At 42.4% G+C, this 21,774-nt stretch overlaps 1 protein-coding gene across 2 annotated transcripts in view; it reads left to right on the forward strand.

Annotated features, from left to right (window-relative positions):
- Positions 1-4,794: 4,794 nt before the first annotated feature.
- The window catches only part of CNKSR3 (CNKSR family member 3), a 52,056-nt gene continuing 35,076 nt past the window's right edge, over positions 4,795-21,774 (forward strand). Inside the window, exon 1 of one of the 2 annotated variants that reach the window (XM_074537703.1) lies at positions 4,795-4,971. In XM_074537703.1, coding sequence (XP_074393804.1) covers positions 4,920-4,971 — 52 coding nt within the window. In that variant the 5' untranslated portion in view covers positions 4,795-4,919. The remainder of the gene's footprint in view (positions 4,972-21,774) is intronic. The other variant, XM_005488119.4, reaches the window with a different exon arrangement.

Here is a 21,774-nt window from a genome sequence, read left to right on the forward strand (position 1 = left end):
TGCTCTCATTTGACTACAAGTTTCACTTTATATGTTGATATAGGTGAGTTTTGTAATTTTCCACAAATCGCTTTTGTACTTTGTTTACCTGAGAGTCAGATAGTTTCATAGCCAGGTAAATGGACCTAAGCTAGACCAAAATAAATTTATAACCTAATTTCTAATAATTATGAAATACATTTTTAATACATTTCTATTTTGCACAACAGGTTTGTGATCCTCTTCTTAAACATGCTACTTAGCACAAGATGCAGTGGAGGAAATGATTTCTATGAAGGGATTTGAGATCTGATTAATAAAACCACCCAGGGAATTAAAAAGGCCAGTGTATGGCAAAACAGGCACTGTATCTGCATTCTTGAAGGAAAAATATATACTTGTTAAAGTTTATAGGATTTTGCTCTGAAGAAAAACTTCAGGAGAAGACCTTTCTCCTTACGGCCTACATCAGTTTTGTGCAGAGTCATCAGTGTACAGATACACACACATCTATTTATATGCAGACATATATATATATACATCTATACCAGCAGACAATGGCAACTTTCACCCACTTTGTGTAGGTAGTTTAAAGCTGAATAACAAGGACAATCCAAATACAGAACTCCTATCCTTAGGAAATAAGTAGCCCAGGAACTTTATTATGGGGGAAAAATAATAAATCTGATAGATCCGTTATAAATACAGTCATATATGTGGGTCTTCCTAACCTAACTTTGGTTACTGATAAACAGGCATAACCTTGTATTTGAAACACCACTAGGCAGACCTATTTCTCCCGTCAGGCTACACCAAGATCTCCCACACTCTCGTGTATAGAAGAGATACATCATTAATCAGTACTGGTATCAAAGTGAGAAATAGGATGTTGATTCTTATGCAACAACAGTTTCCCACTAGCATGAGTTTTTTTAATTACATGATGACTGAACCAAACCCAGTTCTGAACTTGACTCACTCTGACTCAGTTAAGTTACCTGTTGCTATTTCCAAAGAACTTGAATACTCACCGACCTTACCGGGAAGTTCTAAGTTCCAGTTATGTAGAGTAAAATTTTCTTGTTGTGCAAAAAGTCCTACCGACTTCTGTGGCCTCTGTTTTTGATTAAGGTAATGCTTGAAAAGATAAATCCTAATTTTTATTTTTAAATTTTTTTTTGTAGTGACAGTATTTGAGGCATTATGACTATTAAAATGTTAGGGATGAGCGCCTAACTGCTCATCTATGGATTGTCAATAGAGGCAAATAGTGGATTTTTTACCCAATTACTGGTTTTTGTTCTGCACACTTTAAATTTGTTAATTTTCACAGCTTTCAGCTATGCATATGAAACAAATAAACCTTGAGCCTTTCATGAATAATGTAATTAAAATGTAATGTAATGTAAAACTTGCTTAGTGCTTTGTGGAACATAGACATCCCTTCCACTCAAAAACACAAATTGCAATATGCTGACCCTAAAAAGATTGATCCAGCAAGAAAATTACCTTTTTGTGGCCCTAAACAAAACCCACAATTTTTGAACTTGGTATGTGACTTTTGGCTAAGCAGTTGTTTATTCATCCCTCTCAAGACGAGTAGCAGCAGTTGCCTCTCTTAGAGAAGGGAGGTGCTGTCCCTGCAAACCTGCACACACCAAGGGATGTGAGGCATAGCTCTGGTGGGTGGTACTGAGTCTGGTAACAGACACACTGTGATGCATCAGCCAGGGGACAAAAACAGCAATGTGGTGTGAAGAGATAACCTGGTTCAAACTCAAACTTAACTCTCAACTGTTCTCTCTGTATCAGCAGGTATTTGTGTTACATCATCTATTGCCTTTCACCCTCATGCTAGTTAAAAACTTGAACGTCATCCTTGTTGTCCACTTTGGTCACTTTCTCAGGCATAAGACCATCTATATGTCCAAAAAACAGGTCCTGGCAGGTCACAGGTTTGGAATGAAAAATTAAGGCCTAAGAGGCAGGGTCAACCAGACTGTGTTTAGAAAAGAATTGTAATGCACTGTTAAGCTAGAGTACTGCCAATATAGCTAATGAAATGATGCTAAGATTTTTCAAATATCCAAATACTCTTTCTTTTTTCTGGAAAGAATAATTTATTCCCACAGACTTTCTGTTATAGAGAGTCATCTGCCCTCCTGTTGCTGATCAGCTGCCACAAGAGAAAGCTGAAGATGGCAAACACTGTGTAGCTTCTTCTGCCATTTTGGCAGGATGTGGCTGTGGGTTTAGACAAAAGACTCTTTTGTCTTTCCTCTGGGGTGGTGGGTGGGAGCATATTGCTGTGCCTAGGACTGTGAAACCGAGATCATGGTCCATACTAAGCTCTGTGTTGTCAGGCAAATTGGCCTGAGAGCCCTTTGAGAACCTGGAGTGCAAGAGTTCAAAGGAAGAAAACAAAACAGGGAATCAGCAAACAATTGGTCTGAATCATCTCCTCAAATCAATTTTCTTTTACCATTGGAAAATGGTAATAAAAGAGAACCCATGCACTTCTGGAGAGCTGGCAGCCAGGTCCTTGGCAGAGCAATGAATGCCATGCAAGGCTGCAAGCAGAGAAAAGGAATGGACATCTTTGCTAATAATTGGTACTGGTTAAAAACTCATAAACTGACTTACAGAGGATCTGAAGGCATTCAAAGGAGAAGTGTCATTTTTTAATATGGCACTGCTAGAAAATGCACAGAGTTGCTTGGGTTTTTAATTTTTTTTTTTTTTGGCAATGAGTGTTCTTTTTAAACAAAAACCACCTTATTCTATATACAGAACTTCTAATTGCATCATGCCATTGGACTACTAGGTAATCTCATCTCAAATAAAGATCAGATTATGGTGATGTAATCATGAGAAAGATCAACTCAAAAGCAGCTGTAATGTGGGTTTGCAAAGAGTAGCACAGGTAAGCAATGTGGCTAGGATCCTTTTGAGAAACAGGAGACATGCTGCCTTCCCCTGTCAGCCCCATTTCCTTCGTCCAGAGGAGGCTGTAAAGCAGCTGGTGTTGGGGGACATCATGTAGTAAAAGCACAGAAAGTCACTGCAATGTTGTCTTGCTTAAAAAAAAAAAAATAGATTTGTCACTTTGAAAATGACCAAAAATACTAAGTATTGATAATCGATTTGTTGGATTGGCAATCTGCTAGCAACCCTCTCTGCATGCCTTCTTCACAAAATATGGTGCTCATCTGACCCAAATCAGGCAGAGGGACTGGCCCAAGACCTGTGACAGAGAAGGATGACAGCAGATGAGTGTTCCAAACACCAAGGGCGAGACCTATCCTGCCTGCAACCTAGGGAAGCATCTGTGTAGTTAAAACAAGTGCTGTTACATTAACCCATGTGAAACCATTAGCAGGGTCCATCTGTTTACTCAGGCCTCTGCGAGGGGGGAGAGCTGCTGTTTTACCTTTTAAAAGCATGAATGGCAACATGATTCAATAGGGAATCAGGAAACTTTTGGTTGTTACACAATATTAAAGCTGTGAGGAACTGCACTTTAATCTTTCAGATAGGCAGAGAAGTTAACTGACAGCTGTTCTATTTCAGAAACTAGAAAGCAAATACAGAAATCAGCTAAAACGAGTTAACCTTATAATAAAGAACTAAAAATAAACCTTCAATCGGCATGTAACAAAAAAAGAGAACAAATTATACTTTTTAGGTATACATGCACACCCCCTTTCTTTTAAACTACTGGTTCCCCGAACTAGAACTAGATCTAAAACTCCTCCTGATTCCAATAGGGGTCTGAGGCAGTGTGTGCCAGAAGGCAGCTGTTTGTGGTGCGGTGGGAAAGCTGGGCACTGCACAGCTGGGTGCTGCACAGCCCTGCACGGGACTGACGGCCCCTGTCCCAAAGAGCTTACATTTCAGCTCCATGACTGAGGATAACAGATGGGTCGAGATGGGAGATGATGAGAACAGTGGGATACTGGACAGTCTCAAATCCCAGCTGCTTGCCCACTCTGTAATATTGCCAAGTTAAAATTTCACGGTCTTATTGTCACAGCAGTGTTTACGCTGCTTCTTCCTCATTGAGGAAGAGGAGCAGTGGGACACTTGTGCACGCTACAAAAGGGCTTCAGGCTGCAATTTGCTGCTGAACCAGATAGTATTGTGATAGACACAATAAAAACTCCTGTTTTCTTCATGTTTCCTTGCGGCACGGAAAGGTGTTTGCAAGGCCGATTTATGTGCTCAGTGCTAGGGAATGGCAGATGCCGGTATGCTGGGCACACAGTTCTGGAGGTCAGCCCTTCAACCTCTGAGAAGAGACTGACATTCAGTAAGGACTTCCATGGGCTTCGGAAGGTGGCCAGGACATAAGCGACAAATTTCCCACGAGGAATGCGAGTCTGAGGTGCAGCTGATGGCTTAATGCAGCCCCCAAGACAAGTGAGCAAAATACAAGTAAACTCTTCTGGCGAAACAGCCTCCACACCCAAGGACGCTTTTAGGCGCGGGATTCAGAAACAAAAACCCCAAATGCAAATTCGGGGACAAGCGTGGTTCAAGGCACTCTGCTGCTAAAACTGCCCCAAGGCCGTGACTCAGTCTGAGCCACCACCGAAGCAGGGCGCAGCGCCTGGCCGCCGCTCCCCACCATGGCCCGCCCGCCGCTCCCGGGGAACCATGCCGGGCGACTCCCGAATCGCTCTCTCTCCGGATCTGTCGGAGCGGGAACCCCTGGAAGTTTTTTCTCGGCACTTTCCCAAGCACGAGGCCCGGGCGGGACGCGGCACCTGGGGGCGGAGCGGCAGCGGGGCGGGCCCGGCCGCGGCCGGCGGGAGGAGTCGGGCCGGGGAGGGGGCGGCCCCGAGCGGCGCTGCCGGGATGGGAGCGTGAGAGGGGGCGAGTCCGCGGCCGGAGGAGCTGCGGTCTGAGCGGGGGCTGGTGCCGGCGGGCTCGGACCCGCCATGGAGCCGGTGACCAAGTGGAGCCCGAAGCAAGTGGTGGACTGGACTAAGGGTAAGAGGGAGCCGGCCCTGCCGTCTGGGCGCCGGGGGAACTTTCCGGCGGCGCGCTGGGGGTGCTCCGCTGCCGCCGCGGCTCCTCTGCCCGGCGGGGCGGCGGCGTGGGCGGCGGGGGAGCGCGGCCTCTGCCAGCGCCGGCCCTGGCCGAGCCCCGGGACTGCCCGGCGTGGTGCTCGGGAGCTGGCGGCTTCCCGCGCCCTCCTGCCGGCGCTCCTCCGCGCCTGCTGGAGCCTGCTTCGCCTTGCGGGATTTTCGGTGTTGTATTGGTTTTTTCTTTTTCTGACACTGGGGAAGAGAAAGTTTTGCAGCGAGACTGGATAACTTCAGGTCCGTGTGTGTGTGTATATATATATATATTTATATATCTGCATATGTATGTATCTGCCGTGGGGTCTCTACCCATGGCTCGGTCCCTTCTCCCTGTGTTCGTCCTGGCCAGCCCGCTTGCGTGGAGCGGGGGTTTGCCGCGCTCCTTCAGGCAGGTAGGAGGATCGTGAATCAGAATAGTTCAGGTTGGAAAAGTCCTGCGAAAGTTAACTTTCAGCTTCTCAAGCGAAAGCCGCTGACAGTTCGAAAAAACCTAAAGTTTGTAAGTTAAGCAAGAAGTTTTTTAACTAGCTCAACTAAGCAAGAACTCTTTATCCTGTTCAGCGGTGATGGGACTGAAGAGAGTCCCATCTCGGAGAGGTGAATAGCGGCCCCTTCGTCCGCCGGTCTGTCCGTCCATCCCTCCCACCCCTCATCTCTCGGGTGCGTGCTTGTGTCTCTCCCTCTCCCGCTAGCAAAAACGTCCTTCTCTCCTTCGAGGTTTGTTGGCAGTGCTGACAGAGCAGGGAAAGCCTCGGCGAGGCTGCAATGTGCAGCCTGCCCAGCTCCGGGGGACTCCGGGGGGCGGGATGGCTGCGGGCGCCCCGCTCCTGCCCGGGCATTTCGGCAGCGCTTGGTGTTACCGGGGCTTCCTCCGAGGGCAGGTTCAACCCCGTGCTGTCATACTGCGCTTGGACCCTGCGAGCGCTTTCCGAATGCCGGCCGGGGTGTCGCAGTTCCCGCTCTACAGGGAATGAATCAAAGGGAAGTGGAGCTATGGGTTAGGTGAGGGATTTATGGCTTCTGGAGCGCACGTCTCTTTTTTTTTTTTTTTTTTTTTTTTTTTTTCTTGCGGCATTAGGTTTTAGTGTGATCCTCTTTGGTTACATAAAGTATTTTCGCAGGCTTAGCTGGAGTTTAATTTGCTGAGGAGTTGGGAATGTTGTGAGGGGTGCAGGTTTGCCCGCGCTGGGAGCGGCGCTCTCTCCCTCCCTGACTCGGAGCAGCCATTTCTGCCCGCCGTGCCTCGCTCGGCACCGGCGGCCTGCGGTCAGCGCTTGGCGGCAGCGCGGCCCCACACTCGCTCCGGTAGGTTTGGAAAGCAGACCCGTGTTCTCAGACAGCCAGAGATGGATACTCCCAGCCCTCCTGAGCGTGAACATGTGCCTGAAGGCGCCGGTGCCAGTGAGAGACTGTCCAAGCAGCCTTTGTGAGGAGAGGATTCCACGCAAACGTGCTGTGAAGTTATGCGTTAACATATAAATAACTTCCCCAGAAAGATCTCTCTTTTTTTAATGCTTGGAATTGGTTTAAAAGGAGTGCATTGTTCCAATGAAATAAGCCTTTTGCTTTGGCATGTGGGATATTTATATAAAGCTTTTCCCTCATTGTGTTTTTTCTCTTGGGTGCTGAAAGTTTGTTGCGTTGCCAGATTAAAGAGTAAACCTGCTAATCATTTAAAAAGCCTTTATTATTCTTAAGCATGCTTGGCTTCCTTTCTTGCATAATTTATTTCACTTGCAGGTTCCTTGGACAGGTAACTCTTCAGCTGGACCCTCAATTAGTGCTATGCAGAGTAATTTGAGGGCTGGCTGTAGTTGGGGGGTGGATCTTCTGACTAATGCAAACACGTGTGCTTTGAAATGTAAAGGAATAAATGAAAGACTCCTGGTGACTTTTGTTTGTGCTGTTGTTTTTCAGTTTCTAGGTAAGCGTTGGACTTGTTTAGTACACAGAGTCATTTTATGTCACTCCCTTCGTGACAAGACTGTAATAAAGAAATGACATGTGGAAAATTCTTCTTTATGGTTATACTTTCATCTCTGAACATGAAAACAGAGGCTTTAATAGCTAGCTAACAGCCTTGTTAGCACAATGTCTCATAGTTTATTTTCAACCTGAAGTAGTTATTTACTGTGTAGTTCACAACCACTGGGTTTCATGTTTGACCAAGACCAATTTAATTTTACTTTATGAATATTTCATTTAATTCTCAAGGTTAGTTTTATGAACAAGTGTTCGGAGGGGAGCTTAAGCTCTTTGTTGTCTTGCACGTGCCTTCTGTGAGAAGTGATGCCACGATCTGGTTGAGCTCTGGGCAAAATTAATTGGCTAGTGATATCTGCTGCCAGTAGTCAGTGCTGTGGTGCTGTGGAGATGTATTTTAGGAGCATGATGTAAAAAACTGCTGGGAGATGCCAGCTCTCAGTGGGGAGATTGGTTTTGCAGATAATGATTCTTACTTATCATACAATGATAAAAAATACCTTTGCAAAATGTAGAGAATGGTGGAAATAAGTGGTCTGACTCAGTCCATATTAATGTTCAATGTGAAACTGAGCCCCTTCTCACTCTCCCCCCATCAAACTTTGATAAATTAAATATTTTTTATAACTTTCCCAGACCAAAATGAATCATGGAAACTTACTCTTTTCCATGAAACAAATCCCTGAAAAGCAAAATCCCAAAGTATGACCACTGCTGGACAGTTTATTTGCTCCTGGTCAGCTTACTTTTTTGTTTTGTTTTGTTTTGTTGTTTTGTTACTCTTAAATAACTTTTTAAACAAGGTAACTCTTGTTCTGAAGAGTTTTGCTCTGAGATTAAGATGTTCAGTCCTTGGAAAATACTGTAAGAAGCATTTATCCAGCATTTGAAATGGAACCTATCAAGAAGTAGTAAGCTAAACATAAATATTTTTAGATATTTGTAGTCAGGTTTAAAATAAAAAGAGCTCTGTTCATTGTTACCAACAACAGCTGATACAAAACACAGTTGCTTGTCTTCTCTTGCTAATTCAGACTAGAATGCTGCTATTTTTTGTGAACAAGGGTGTTTGTTCTGGCACAGGGCGCTGTACTGGCAATAGCAGGCTATGCAGCTAATAAGAGCTGGTCTAGTTAAACTGAAACTGCAGAGGAAGACTTCTGCTTTTATTACCAACAATTTTCTGTGTACATGAAGCATTTTTCAAGCAAGGATGTGATAACTTTTTAGCTACAGCATCAATGTTTGAAAAGAATCTGATTTGTTTTCTATAAGCACCACCTCAATTTCTGTCTGACAGAAGTGATGGTGTAGTTAAAGGTTTCTCTTACAGCACTATGAATTCAGATAGTATTTAGGGGCCGTATTCAGCCATGAAAAGGCATGCATTTTCCTAGGATGCTGTGTTGATTTACTTGTGCCTGGGCTGGCGTGGAGTTTGTGCTCTTTGAACAATATTGTCTGCACTGTTTCCTAACTCTGCTGAGAAGATGTGTTTGGAGTTTGTTTCTCTGGGTTGTTTTGAGTTGATCCTTGTTGTGGTACAGACTAACACCTGGGTAGTGTTGTAGTTGACCTGTGATCTTGCTTTTGTGCAGTGTAAGATGCTTGGGGGCTCAAAGTCCTCACCTGTGTATCACAGCACTCTCTTTTGTGCCTGAATTTCTTGAGAGTTCCTCAAGAGGTATTCCTAGAGTTGTTCAGCTTCTTGCAGGGCAGGTGAGTGGCCACAGAAGTTGCAGCACATTTGCAGTACACTGTATAAAAGTGACTTAATTTTACTGGCATAATGACAATTGATGGTATGGTGGAACTTTTTCTGGTCTCAGAAGTCCCTGGCTACTGGAAACCCCTCAGTTGAGGTCATTCCTCAAAAGATGTGAGGAAGAGGAGGAGGAAAGCAGCATTTGCCACAGAGCTCCTCCTGTGTGAGAAATGTCACTGTTGTCTTAGGGACATGGCTGTGCCTCCTCTTTGTTTGCTGTAGCCTGATCTGTCTCTTCCCCCTTTCCCCAGGCTTCACATGCTTGTGTGAGTTGTGACTTCAAGCCAAATTTTACACGGTAAAGACAAGTTTGACATGCTTGTGGTTGGAAGCCTCTGTTGTTGTGGGGCTCCATTGCAGCCTAGCCTTTGTCACTGGAGCTGTAGACTCGGCTGGCTGGGGATCACATCTGCTTGGGGCTCATTATTGCACTCCAGGTTCAGTTATTCCCTTTCTCAGGAGTTCATGGACATTACTTATTCCTGCATATGTCATGAAATACTCAGATTTCCATTCCTGGTAAAGCTGTTGAGCAGCTACATTTATAGGTATGTCTGGGAGAAGAGGGAGAAATATGCTAATTTATTAATAGGTAGCAATTAATTGTGAGGGCCTGGTGTTCTTTTTTTAGAGCCATCTTCCTTACCCAGGGAGATTTCCACAAGGTCAGTCCTGTTAACTGTGTGTTCTGGGAGCTGGAAAAGACAGCTGGGTTTTAGAACAAGTTATGGGTGATGCCTGGAGTTATTTTTTAGCTTTTCTTTTTAGGCATTCTCAAGTGAATGTCGTTGTGTTCAAGTTATTTGGGAAGATCTAACACTAAGAAACCCCTGGTATTTTGCTTTCAGTGAGGAATAGCAGGGAGAGCTGCCCATGCCTGGGATACAGAACAAGCTCTTTGCTCTTTTCTTACCTTTTCTTGGTTACCTAAAAAATAATCTGTATGAGCATTTGTTAATTAGATCAGAGAATGGTGTTGCATAACTACTCTTTGCACATCCAAGCTTGCCCATAATGTTTTACTAGGAAAAGGTGAAATATACTAAATGCATCTATTTATATTTATTTGTGGGCTGAAACAAAGTAAAAACTAGCACAACGAGTTTGTACTACTGCAGTCTTAAAGTTATTCATGCATTGTTGCTAAGATGAGTGAATATGTATGAAAACATAAATCAAAGTTGGCCTCTGTGTTCTTGTGTTTAGATCACGTTTTCATGGGTTTTTCTGTGTTGCGTTTTCTTGAGCTGCTTGTGGATGATTTTTTTTTCCCCTTGATCTTTTTGTATTCACAGTCAGCTCTGTTTATTTGCCATTAAATTGCTGTTCAAACTACTATAAAAAAACATCGGGAACTCTGAAAGTTGAGTCCTCTCAGTATCATGTCTGGAAAAGCAATATTTGAAAAGCTAAAAATCACAATAGGCATTAGTGGAAAGTTGATTGTAACTTCACAGAATGGAGTGAAACTGTCTAGTTTAAGGTGCAGGGATTGGCCACTGTGCAGGCTGCTTTTCTCCTTCTTTCTTTAAAACTTGAGGGTCAGGAAGTAATTTCTATCTGTTGTTGGACACTTCTATAGGAAAAGGCTCATTTTTGATGAAATATTGCTTGGGCTCCAGGTTTTCAGAGCTCTTGTTATGTGTTCCTTCCTTGCACTTCTTGCCTGGTACCCTGTGTTTTCAGCATGCAGAACTTCTTAAACAAGAATCATGCCTCTCCTTGTTTTTACACTCATTAGCACATTGCAAGAGCTACAGGAAGACAAAGGATGAAAGACTGGATAAAAATGTATGTTGAGATTTGCCATGATGATTTATTTTCTGTAGTGAAAGACCCCAACAAAAAGCTGTTACTCAACATGTGCTACAGGATGAATTGCAGTTATGAGTGATGTGTGAATACAGCCTATTATCAAGTACTCAAAAGTATGTGGGGGTTTTTTTCTTTTTTGTCTCTTAAATCAAAATTTCTGAATTGCCTGGTTTAAGACATGGAGCTCCTTCCAGGCATGTCTAACAGATGATGACTGGTCAGGATTAGGGAATTGTAGAAGAGGTGGCAAGACTGCTCAGTGTTTGGTTTGCTCCATCATCTTAGGGCAGGATTTTCACTGATGCTTCACACAGAAGGCATGTTAGTAAGTCTAAACAGTGCCTCTGTGAATTAAGTGAAAGACATTGATTTCTGTTGGATATTTTCCATAGAAGTGATGATATTGTTCTGAATTTGCACCTTGTCTTTGCCTAATGGTATCACACAGTCAAGCCATGCCTTCCTAGAGGAATGGTGTATCTGCAGTGTTTCTCCTTGCTCTGTCCTCCACACACTCCAAATAAATCCTGTCAAAAGGAGGGGGTAGTGAGCTACTGACCAATGGCAGGGCACATTTGAGGAGAGGAATGGAAGGGCAGACAGGAGTTAATTGAACTGGGATCTCTATTGCAACCTCTCACACATTTATGGGAGTTCTTCAGGCCCCAGCTGCCTGTGGTGTTGGGGTAGCTCAAGATTTTAGTGTGTTTGTACACAGGGCTGTTGTAAAATAAAGGAGATTCAAATAAAAATGCTGTTTGACTGTGGGTCTCTGGCTGATGTTACACCTGGTATAGAGTCCTTGTGTCATTTGGGCCCTCATTACCAGAGGGGGATAACTTTGGAGTCTGAGTCTATCATTCAGGTCCCTGGGCCATGCTTCCTTTGCATGAGGAAATTGCCTGTGGGTTTCCATATGCCTGCCTCCATCTTTGCAGAGTACAAGCAATGACATTTCACAGCTTGTAGGATCTGCAGGAGGTGCAATGAATCAGCCTGATCTGTTTTGCTGGCGTTAAACATTCATTACCTATTGAAATAGATATTTATGGTATTATGAAATGTAGCTAATTTTCATCAAGCATCACACGTGCTGGACAAAACCAAGCATCTGTGTTTGATTTGGTGAGATCAGATCACTGACCTCTCTGACTCTGGTCTACAGTCTTGTGTTCAGCCCCTGGCTGAATTCCGTTATAATACTGTATCTGTGCTGTCTTAAAGTAGTTTCTAATATGCTCTTCTCTATACAACGTTTTGAATGAAGAATGTTCTTTGTCACTGTAATGACAAAATATATTTTTTGGACTGTTTCTTAGACTGGTAGTTAGGTGTAGGTAAGCAAAGTGTATGGTGTGTTGTTGCAATCAAAGCTTTGTGGCATAAATGTGATATTATCTTGCTCCTTGATCAAAGGAAAGAACTTAATTGGTGCTCATCAAGGGCTAAGGCTTCTGCTAAGCAAGTGTTGGTACATGCTTCTGGGCTAATCATCCTGATGTCTCTGTCTTGGGTGTGCAAAATGAATGTTGCTTAGGTTGCCATCCTTTTATCATTGTGCTTATTTATGGCATGGTCTTGTTTTAGTGAAATGAAGTTGGCTGGGTGAATGCTTTATTAAAAGCTCTGCAATAAGCCCATTTTATCATTAAATAAAGGAGCCCTACTCTGGTACATGTGCATTTCAAGCCAGAAGAGAAGGACTCAAAGTTTTGCAGGAGGCAGAAGGCTGTACCTGAGCAGGTCTCTGAGCACTGCACTGCTGACTGTGTGTGCTTGGCCGTGCAGGTGGGGAGGGAGAAGGGATCAAAAAGGGATGAAGGCTTATTTCCCCTCCTCTTCCCCCTCCTCACCCCCCCAATAAGACTTGCCCTATGTAGAGGGCTCTAAGAACAAGTTCAGGCATGCCTGAGGAATGTGGCCTGAAAAACATGTGTAGAGGATGGAGATGTGCCCAGAGAGTACTGCAGAGGAAAAGTGGGAACCTAGTGAAATGCAGATACCTACTCTGATGTGAAACCTTTTTTTTCCTCCCTCCCTGTCCTGTTCTAGTCACTGCTTCACTGCATCTTGTGCAAGGTGCTGGATTCTGTTTGTATTCTGTCAATTTCACCAAACAGAATTATAAAAGTATTATGGTGAAAGTTACACTTAATATTGACATTCCTAAGGCGAGCTGTAATGGAAACTTTGGAAGAAAGAGGAGACAAAAGATACAAATGCTATAAGTTCTGTGTGTTTGTAGTCTTTTTCATCCAAATTTGTAGTATGTCTTGTGGTATTTGGACTTTGTTTTTACTAGAGGGTGTAATGTTATACCTCTTGTGAAATATAATCCCTGTGTCAACATAAAAGCATTGTAGTTGTTTCCTTGTATTTCAAAATAGTTCATCTTTTTTCTTGGCTATACCTACTTCACACTATTTCAGACAATAACATTGGATAAATAAATCTATATGTGATTGTGATTGAAACAAGGACTTAGAAATCAAACCTGCCAATAACATTTCTATATCTTGCTGGTTTTTGTTTTGTCTTCTCATAACATATTAGGCATCACTGCATAAAAAAAAAAAAAGGTAAGAACATATTTTGCCCTCAGTTATGATTATAATTTAAAGATAATCTTGGAGGAACATGTAATACCGGAGTTTGGCTGAGGATGAGTTTCATTGCTTATTTGTGGGGGTAAGTGTGGGTTTGATGCAGCAGCGCCGAGGCTGGAGCTTTCAAATGGACTGAGGTGGGTGCTGTCCTTCCATAGCAGGCACTCTCTCTGCCAGTGGGTGCTCTGAGGGGTGGGGGGTCTATTTTTATGGTTGCTCTTATGACAGTTTCATGGTAATTTAATATTTGGGACTAGGGTACACCTAGGCTTTGGGACTAGGTGTACCAGAGTGATGCTGACTGCTAGGATTCTGGCCAATTGTACTTTTATTCAGATTTTAAAACTTCAAGAGAAGATGACTGAAGTAGAGCCTTGAGAAACAAAGCCTCTGGGAGCTGATGAAGTGTTCTTTTGTTGCCTTATGCAATTCTTGTCTTAATTAAAAATTAACACACTATTATCATGGTGTCCCTGGTGTTAACCTTTTTTTTTAAATTTTGTTCTATTTCATACAATAACATTGGACAAATTAATCTATATGTGGTTGAAACAAGGGCTTAGAAATCAAAGCTGCCAATAACATTTTTATATCTTGCTGGTTTTGGTTTTATCTCCTCATGACACATCTTTTTAGACCACAGCATGGTGTGTAAGTTCCGAGCTAGTTAGCATCTTTGGTGTATAAAATCATCTCTTCAGACAAGACAATTAATAATAATTATTAATTAATTAATAATCCCATTGGATGTTGCCATGGGACCAGTAACAGCAATATGTGCCATTTTTTATTGTAGTAAGATTATTGCTGCCTTCTCAAGGTGATGTATTTGGAGAGGAATTCTAGCTCTCAGTAGAGTCAGTCATGTGCTAGGCATGTCTGGAGACTTTTGCTGATCTGCCTTTCATGGAAATGATAATTTCCAGGATGGTCAGGTTGTATGCACGCTTGCAGGTTTGCTCAAATTAACATGGCTTGGCTGCTGCAGGATACCAAATGGACTGTGTGGTTTCTAACACATGTATAATTGAGCATAATGCATGTAAATTTTACTGTCCAATATCATCCTCAATTTTCCAAGGGTTAAGAGAGCCTTGAAATGATAGTTGGAAACTTAATTATCTTTTGCGGCTTTACTGAATTATGTTTTGCTCATTATTATTCTACCCTGTCATTGGGTGTTCTCAAAAATGTGTCAACTTGTGAAAACTAATTTTCAGGTAAGATTTAAACTATTTTCATTCTGCCCCTTATCCCCCTAGCAGCTTTGTTAGTTTGACATGCATGGGTCTTCCCTTGAGATGCTTCTTACACCTAGGAATTAGCACTGTCTGGAAGTTGCACCAAAAAAATTGTACTCTGTAAGAGATTTAAAAATAAAATTAAAAAAAAGAGCCCAAACCAAATTTAGCTATGAGAAAGAGACAAATAGCCATCAATCAAATTGCCTGACTTCCCAACAAATACCTGATAGTGCTTAAATAATGCAAATACCTGTGGCTTAAAAGTATCAGTGACTCTTGTCTGGAACTTCAGCAGAGGGTCAGAAATATCTTGACACCACCCCACTAGGAGGGTAGAATATCTGCTCATGCTCTTGCCTCTTCATCATCACAAAAAATGAGGATGTGAGATGGACTGGCTGAGGTATTTGTAGGACTCTTCCCTGCCCTCTCCTGTTCTACGTTTTGTCTGGGAAGGTGGTTGGTCTCCTGATCAGTTTAATGCTGTTTTAGACTTGCCTATGATTCAGACAGAGTCCGCAGCTTTGCCACTGATGATCTTAAGACACCTTTGGCTTTGTTATGGCTGGGGTGTTGCACTTAAGCTCTGAGGTCTTTGGTGTTTTAGGGAGTAGCATCATAGCTAGGGCTGAAAGATACGAAATTATGAAAATGGGTCAGGCAGCTAATTGTTTCAAGCAATTGCTTTAGATGTTTAAAGTGATTATAAAATTATGGAGAAGCTCAAAGATTTGGTGTTCGACTGCTCAGTTGATACACCTTGTTTTTTGACCCAGTTGTGATGTGCTTTAAAATGCTTGTTTTATTTGGTGCCTCAAGACAGTGTGGCCTGGTTCATGGAAGGCACCCTGCGGGGTGGGTAAAATAATGCAAGGAGTAACTTTTAAGAAGATAGAATTCCTAATGGAAATGTTGCAGAGCTCTTTAAAATGAAGTCATTTATGCATCCAAGTAATGACAGCATCTCCTAGGAGAATCCAGTAGGGACTCCTGGGGATCTGTCCATGATGGAAAAGTGTATGCACCATCAGCTTCTTTCTGTTAATGTCGTGTCATTCAGCTTGTAAATGTCATTCAGCTTGTCATTCACCAGCAGGTGCTGATGGCTGGTGATTCTCATGTGCCTGGGCTTATTCCTCCCTGGTGACTGTCAGACTGTAAGGTGCTGGGCATCCGTGTTTCCTAACCGAGCTGGAGCTTGTCATCCCAAAGCTTGGCTATCTGGCAAGTGCATCAGCTGTTGCCTTGCAGCAGGCTGCTCCCTGCCTTGCTCTTGGGTGGAACAGGAATCACAGTGTTCGCAAGGGTGGGCACACAAAGGAGAGGCGCATGTGAGTAATGGACCTTGCTGCAATCAGCCAAAACAGTTCCACATGGTGCTGCGAGAAGGCAGCCAAACCAGATTAAAGGGATCACCCCATTTCTTCTTGGGAGATAAGAGGCAGGCAGTTTTGCAATGTTTCTTTTTGTTTCCACTGTGGGAACAGGCAACAGAGTGTTAATTGCCAGAGTTAAAGAACAGGAGCTCTTGTGACTAATGAACTGCTTCTTCAGCTGCAAAAACCTTGTAACTTTGACAAGGCAAGCTCTTAATTGTGTGGTGGCTGTAGGGCGGGAGGGGTTGTTGCTTCGCATTAAGCACATAAAGTTATCAGGAACGCAAGGTTCATGTGCTAGACACACAAGTAATGTGGAGTGTACAGTTGCTGCTTTTGGAAAATGCAATAACTTTGTGCTTGACCTGTTGAAGCATAGTTTTTATTTTTAGGGCCAGCAAACACCAATAAAGAGTATAAGGTTTATTCTTGCTGCAAAGATGTTGACTTATTTTCCTCATGGAAGGGTCAAAACCTAATACAGCTGACAAGGCATGGAAGCAGCCACCTTAGGAGACATGCTTTGAAGGGGACAGTGCTTTTGTGTTACCTGCAATTAACATGTAAATACTGTGATTAATATTAGTATTGCATGTGATTGAATTTTGTGCTCTTACTTGCTTTCATTTTATTCCTTTGGAAGTGTAATTCTCTATGCTATTGTGAAGTTCTTTACAACAGTAAACCAGATGGGCAGGGGCTTGGTGATGAGATGGATGTATGGGCTGATGGAAGCCAGCTCTAAATAGAATAGACTGAAGGTTGATTTTTATTTTTTTTTTCCCTCCAAGTGGGATGGGTTTTCTGTTTTACAGGTTGACTTTTGTTTTGCCAGGAAGTTTTGCTGTGCAGTTATCTCTAAAGGCTTCCCTTGCTGGGGGTTTTGGCATGGAGGTGGGTGGGGGTCTGGCCTGTCCCCTCTATCCATAGGCTCTCCAGGCCTGAGCAGTTTACTGTCTAGGATTGTCAGGGATTGTGGAGCTGCTCTTAGCTCTGGCTTGCAAGTAAATACATACTTTTGGTTTCTGTGGCTCTCATTCCAGCATCTTTTCAGCAGGTTTAGTGTGTGTGCATGAGATGGGTAACAGCAGCTGAAGTTCAGTGTCTGCAGACCTAGAGGTTGATGACAGTTTTATATCTCTTAGGGTTGAAAACATTGGGCTAAAAGAAATGTCTTTCATATTTCACATGAGTGGGATGGGATATCTGGAGAGAGTAACTTTGGGATAAGAAGACTTCTATGTTGCCCTGTTTGTTATATGCTGTAATGTTCTCCTGTGGATTGCTTGCTTTTGAGATACTGCTGCTTCTGTTGATTTGAAATAAACATTAAGAGGAAAATAATGCAAAGAAATCTTTTGAGCTTGCTGCAGTTAAAGCAGCATGGCTGTCTGAAGGTCTGTTAAATGGCCACTTTGGGGTGAATATCTACAATGAAAACTTTCAGTAGTTATTTCTAATCAACTTTACTCTTTTGGCTGTACTTCCCTTTATTCCTTGTATTTTCCTGTTAATGTGATCTTTCCTAGATGATATTGTTGTGTTGGTCTTGGTAACTTGTCACTTACTTGACATAACTTACTTGTCTCCTGGCTGTTTTACAATAATTTTCAGAGGCATTTGGACTTTTTTGCCCCCCCCCCCCCCATGTAAAGAAGATGCTTATAGATGTGACAAAAGAAAGCATTTTAAAAAAAAATAAATTAATTATTTTAGCCCTTGTATGGAGAGCCCTTATTCTTTTCCAGCTAATGGTAAGAAGAAGAGGGGAGTTCTTGGTGGCTTCTGTGATGACAGCATGCAAAGAAGTTGTTCACAATTTTCTGCTTATGGGTCTCTATTGCTGGTGCAGAGGGCACTGCTGGAGCTGCTGGGTTTCCTGGTAGTTTTAGTTGTGGGGATGTGGGGAAGGTGTCACTCTCAGCAGTCTTGGTTTGGGGATGCGAAGCCAAGTCTGTATGAACAGAGATTAATGTGTGAGACACTTTCTTTGCTGTTTAATAACTTCTAAATATCGCTAATGCCTTTAATTCAGAAAATAAACCCTCCTCTTTCTGCCTCTGCCCCCCCTTCTCCTCCCTTCCCCCACCACTCCCCACCTCGTGCAAGGACCTAATGATTAACTCGGGTGTAAGTGAGGTCACTGCAGTGCTGTAAGAGAAGAATAAAGAGTGATCAAACAAGCTTCCATAAATCACCATCTTAAAAGTCCATTTCCATAAAGTTGACAAATAGGGGCACTCTCAGGGGTTAAAGTGGTTCAACCTGATGCAGGTTCTGTCTTCCCTTGCAAAGTACTGCACCAAAGTATTACTTCTGAATTTATGTTTGCAAGCACTTTGGGCCCAGTGAGCAATTTCTTATTATTTGGAAGTTTGAAAAGGCAGTCGCTGATTGGAGATTGCTACTCAGCAGTGACCATGTGGCAGATTGACTGCAGAAGTCCAATCTGAGGACTTGAAGAGGTTATTTGATCTCCTAAAGTAGCTTGAAAATAAGGCTCTGTGATACAAGACATACAGTATGCATCCAGGAGAGAGGCTGCTAAGACCACTTGGAGTTGGTCAAAACAAATAAGTACATTTAAATAAAACTTCTGATATTTCCAGATAGGATGGAATATCTTTTTATTACTGGGCAAACATCTGCTTCTAAGTTTTTGCACCTTCCAGTTTTAAACAGCCCTTATATCCAGTAGATGACATTTTTAAAAAACAACATAAATGTTAGGAATAAATGTCCTGGCTTCTTCTCAATCAATATTTCAGGGACCAGAAAGACATTGAATATTTTACAATGCTCATGAAATATAACCTAATTCTTCTTTCTACCCCATTCTTTAAGTGTAATGTTAGTCACGGAGCTATACAAAACACTCAGTTTCACATGAAACCTTGTGTTTACTGCTTCTCATTGCTTGTGTTCTTGATACTGATTTGCAAAGAAATATGAGGACTAAGCGGATGCTTGATGTGCTCCTTTAAACTTAATGCTATTTGAAATGCAAGTGGAGCAGAAAGTAGAAGAAAAATAAGAAAATGTCTAGGTGACGCTTGTAATAGAAATTAGAGAGGGAAGTACGTTGCATTGAAAAAACAGGTGTAAAAATTATCACAACCATTGTTTTTAGGACAGCATTTGCATCTGTACGCTTCTAGCCTGTTTTCCACTCGTTTATTTCAGCAGGGGGACAATAGGTTATTTTTGGTGTTTCAAGTAATGTTGCAGGTTCCAGCATCAGGGCCTTATTGTGAAAGTTTGCATGCCATTTTCCACATTCATGCACACACACATGTAGGGTGCTCCCAAATGACTGAATTGTGTCAGGCATTGCAAATGCAAACTATTTATGGGACTTTCATCCCTTCTTGCATCTGTTTTGGAAATACAGAACTCAAAGCTTTAAGGGGAGAGTGTCCATTTAATAATCTCTTGGAAGAGAGGCTGTGAAGTGGTTATGTACCACTTTCACAAATGCTATCCAATCCATTCAGTCTTATTTAAAATCCAATTCAGAAAATCCTTCCCCTTGGTTGCTCTACAGAAGTAGAGTGGCTGATATGAAGTTTTGCATAACTGAAATAGAGAATAGTTGTTTTTAGCATGCAGGAGAAGTATGGTGCTTGCAAGGTGGATCAACCACTAGAGGAGCACATTTTCTCTGTGAATGGCTTGAGGGTTTTAGGAGGTGTCTGCCAGTTTGTGCCTCTTGTAAGCGTTTTTGTTATCTACCAGTTCATGTTCTTTCAGCTATTGACTTTGTGTTGACTAACACAGTCATGGGAATTATGTATTTTTTTTTAAAACTTGAATAATTAGTTTGGTATGAAAGCCATCCCTAATAAAAAAAAAATTAACCTACAAAGAAAATGATATTTTGCTAAAAAAATTTTTAAGTGTAGAATTGTTTTATAGTAAGAAAAACTAAACAAAAAACTGACACAAAATCATACAGATCAAACACAAAAAACCCCGCCCAATTGTATTGTGGCACAGAAAAATCTCAGTATGAGGAAAACTTGATTATTCATAAGAATTCAGTGATGCCTTGTAGACAAAGAGAATAGTTAAATGCATTAAAATAATGACCTGAAGAAACACTGCTTTGAAGTGTCAGTAGGTGGAAGATAATATAGGTGGAAATACAGGTGACTGTTCTACTGGAGTTACCTCTCTGTGAAGCAGAAACACTTCCTCTTTCAGACACCTTTGAATTTTTGACACCTTGCAGTTTCATCTTGTAATGGCTCTGGTGTAAGCTTCATGTTACTGTGAATGCATTAACATTACAATTGAAATTCCAAGAGTCTATAAGGGAAAAGGCTCATTAAGTTGTCCACGAGTGTTCCTATGTCTGCTCTTGTGAAAATTGTTTGAATTTGATTGTGAATTACTTTATAGTAATAATGAAGTTAAGTAAACTGGAAAAGTACAATGGTAGGAAGATGCCTTTTTGGAAGTTTTAACTTCAATGTCTGCTGCTTGGAAAACTGGATTAAGGATATGTGAGAGTTGGAGTGAAACCGGCCAAACATACCCTTTTGTAAGGAGTTAAATGTTTTGGTTTTTTTTTTTGCAAGCAGTGCAACCCTATGTCCTATACCACATTGGGTTCCTCGCTGTCCTCTCTTTTGTAGCATTCACTGTTGTAGAGGAATTCTTGGCAGAGCAAGGGCACGCTGTACTCCTGCAGGGACTGGACAACCCTGGCCTGCAGATTACAGAGTTACTTTGAAGACCATGTATCGTCCTCAAACACACAGAACAAGGAAGAATGAGCATTGTGCAAGGACAAAGCTGGATGCCAAGCAAGATATGAAAATGCTAAATTAGCACACCCTAGCCAAAGCGCTTGTAGTGTGACAACCCATCAGCAAGTAATGTGTAGCCTCTTAACCAATGAGTCTTTTGTCCAATGTCCTATCAATCATTAAAGAGCCTTATATTCCTTAAATCCATGGTGCCCAGCGCTGTCCTGCACTGGTTCCCCCCTGTATGGCACCCATAATTCCCCAAAGCTATGCCTAAACCTGTGCCTTGCATGGTGTAGTTTGCTGCCAGGTGGTGTACTAGTGTGCCAGGGATGGGCGTGACAGTGGTCACAGGGGTTCTTGGATGAGGGAAGAGATGAAAACGTTGATTCTATGTTCAGAAGGCTTGATTTATTATTTTATGATATGTATATATATTACAAGTATACTAAAAAGAAGTCAAAGGAAAAGGTTTGTCTCAGAAGGTTAGCTAAGAATAGAATAGACAAGAATGATAACAAAAGGCAGCTCTCTGGACTCTGTCCGAGATAGCTCGGCCTTGATTGGCCATTAATTATAAACATCCAAGATAGGCCAATCAAAAATCTACCTGATGCATTCCACAGCAGCAGATAACCATTGTTTACATTTTGTTTCTGAGGCCTCAGCTTCTCAGAAGGGAAAAAAAATCCTAAGGAAAGATTTTCACAAAAAGATGTCTATGACAGATGGGGAGTGTTGGTCCAGCCTGCTATTTGCAGTGTTTCTCTGGTGCCCCGGCATTCCTCCCAGAATATGTTGGGTACAGTGGGAGAACATGGTGAGACCCCCTCATCACCTGGAGTTCTCCTCCCTTTTGCTGTGGACCTGGTGGGCTTCTGGCAAGGGGCAGGTAGTGCAGTGCTGGGATGTTGGATCAGGAGACCCCACCATGGTGCCTTCCAGCTTTGCCTGCTCTGTGATTCAGAGGTGAGAAAGTAGGGGACCAGGGGTTTGTAGAGAGGAGTGAGACTGGACAATGGGAAGAATAAGAGCAAAGAGGTGGTCTTTAGCCCTACATCATGAACTACAGGCTGAGTCCAAATTCCATAATTTCCACAGCTTCTAGAGTTTTTGCCTCTGGAGATTGAAGCAATTTCCTATTCCTGCTATGGATTAAGCTGCAATA

This window comes from Zonotrichia albicollis, chromosome 3 (genome assembly GCF_047830755.1).
Source record: "Zonotrichia albicollis isolate bZonAlb1 chromosome 3, bZonAlb1.hap1, whole genome shotgun sequence".
Taxonomy (NCBI): Eukaryota; Metazoa; Chordata; class Aves; order Passeriformes; family Passerellidae; genus Zonotrichia; species Zonotrichia albicollis.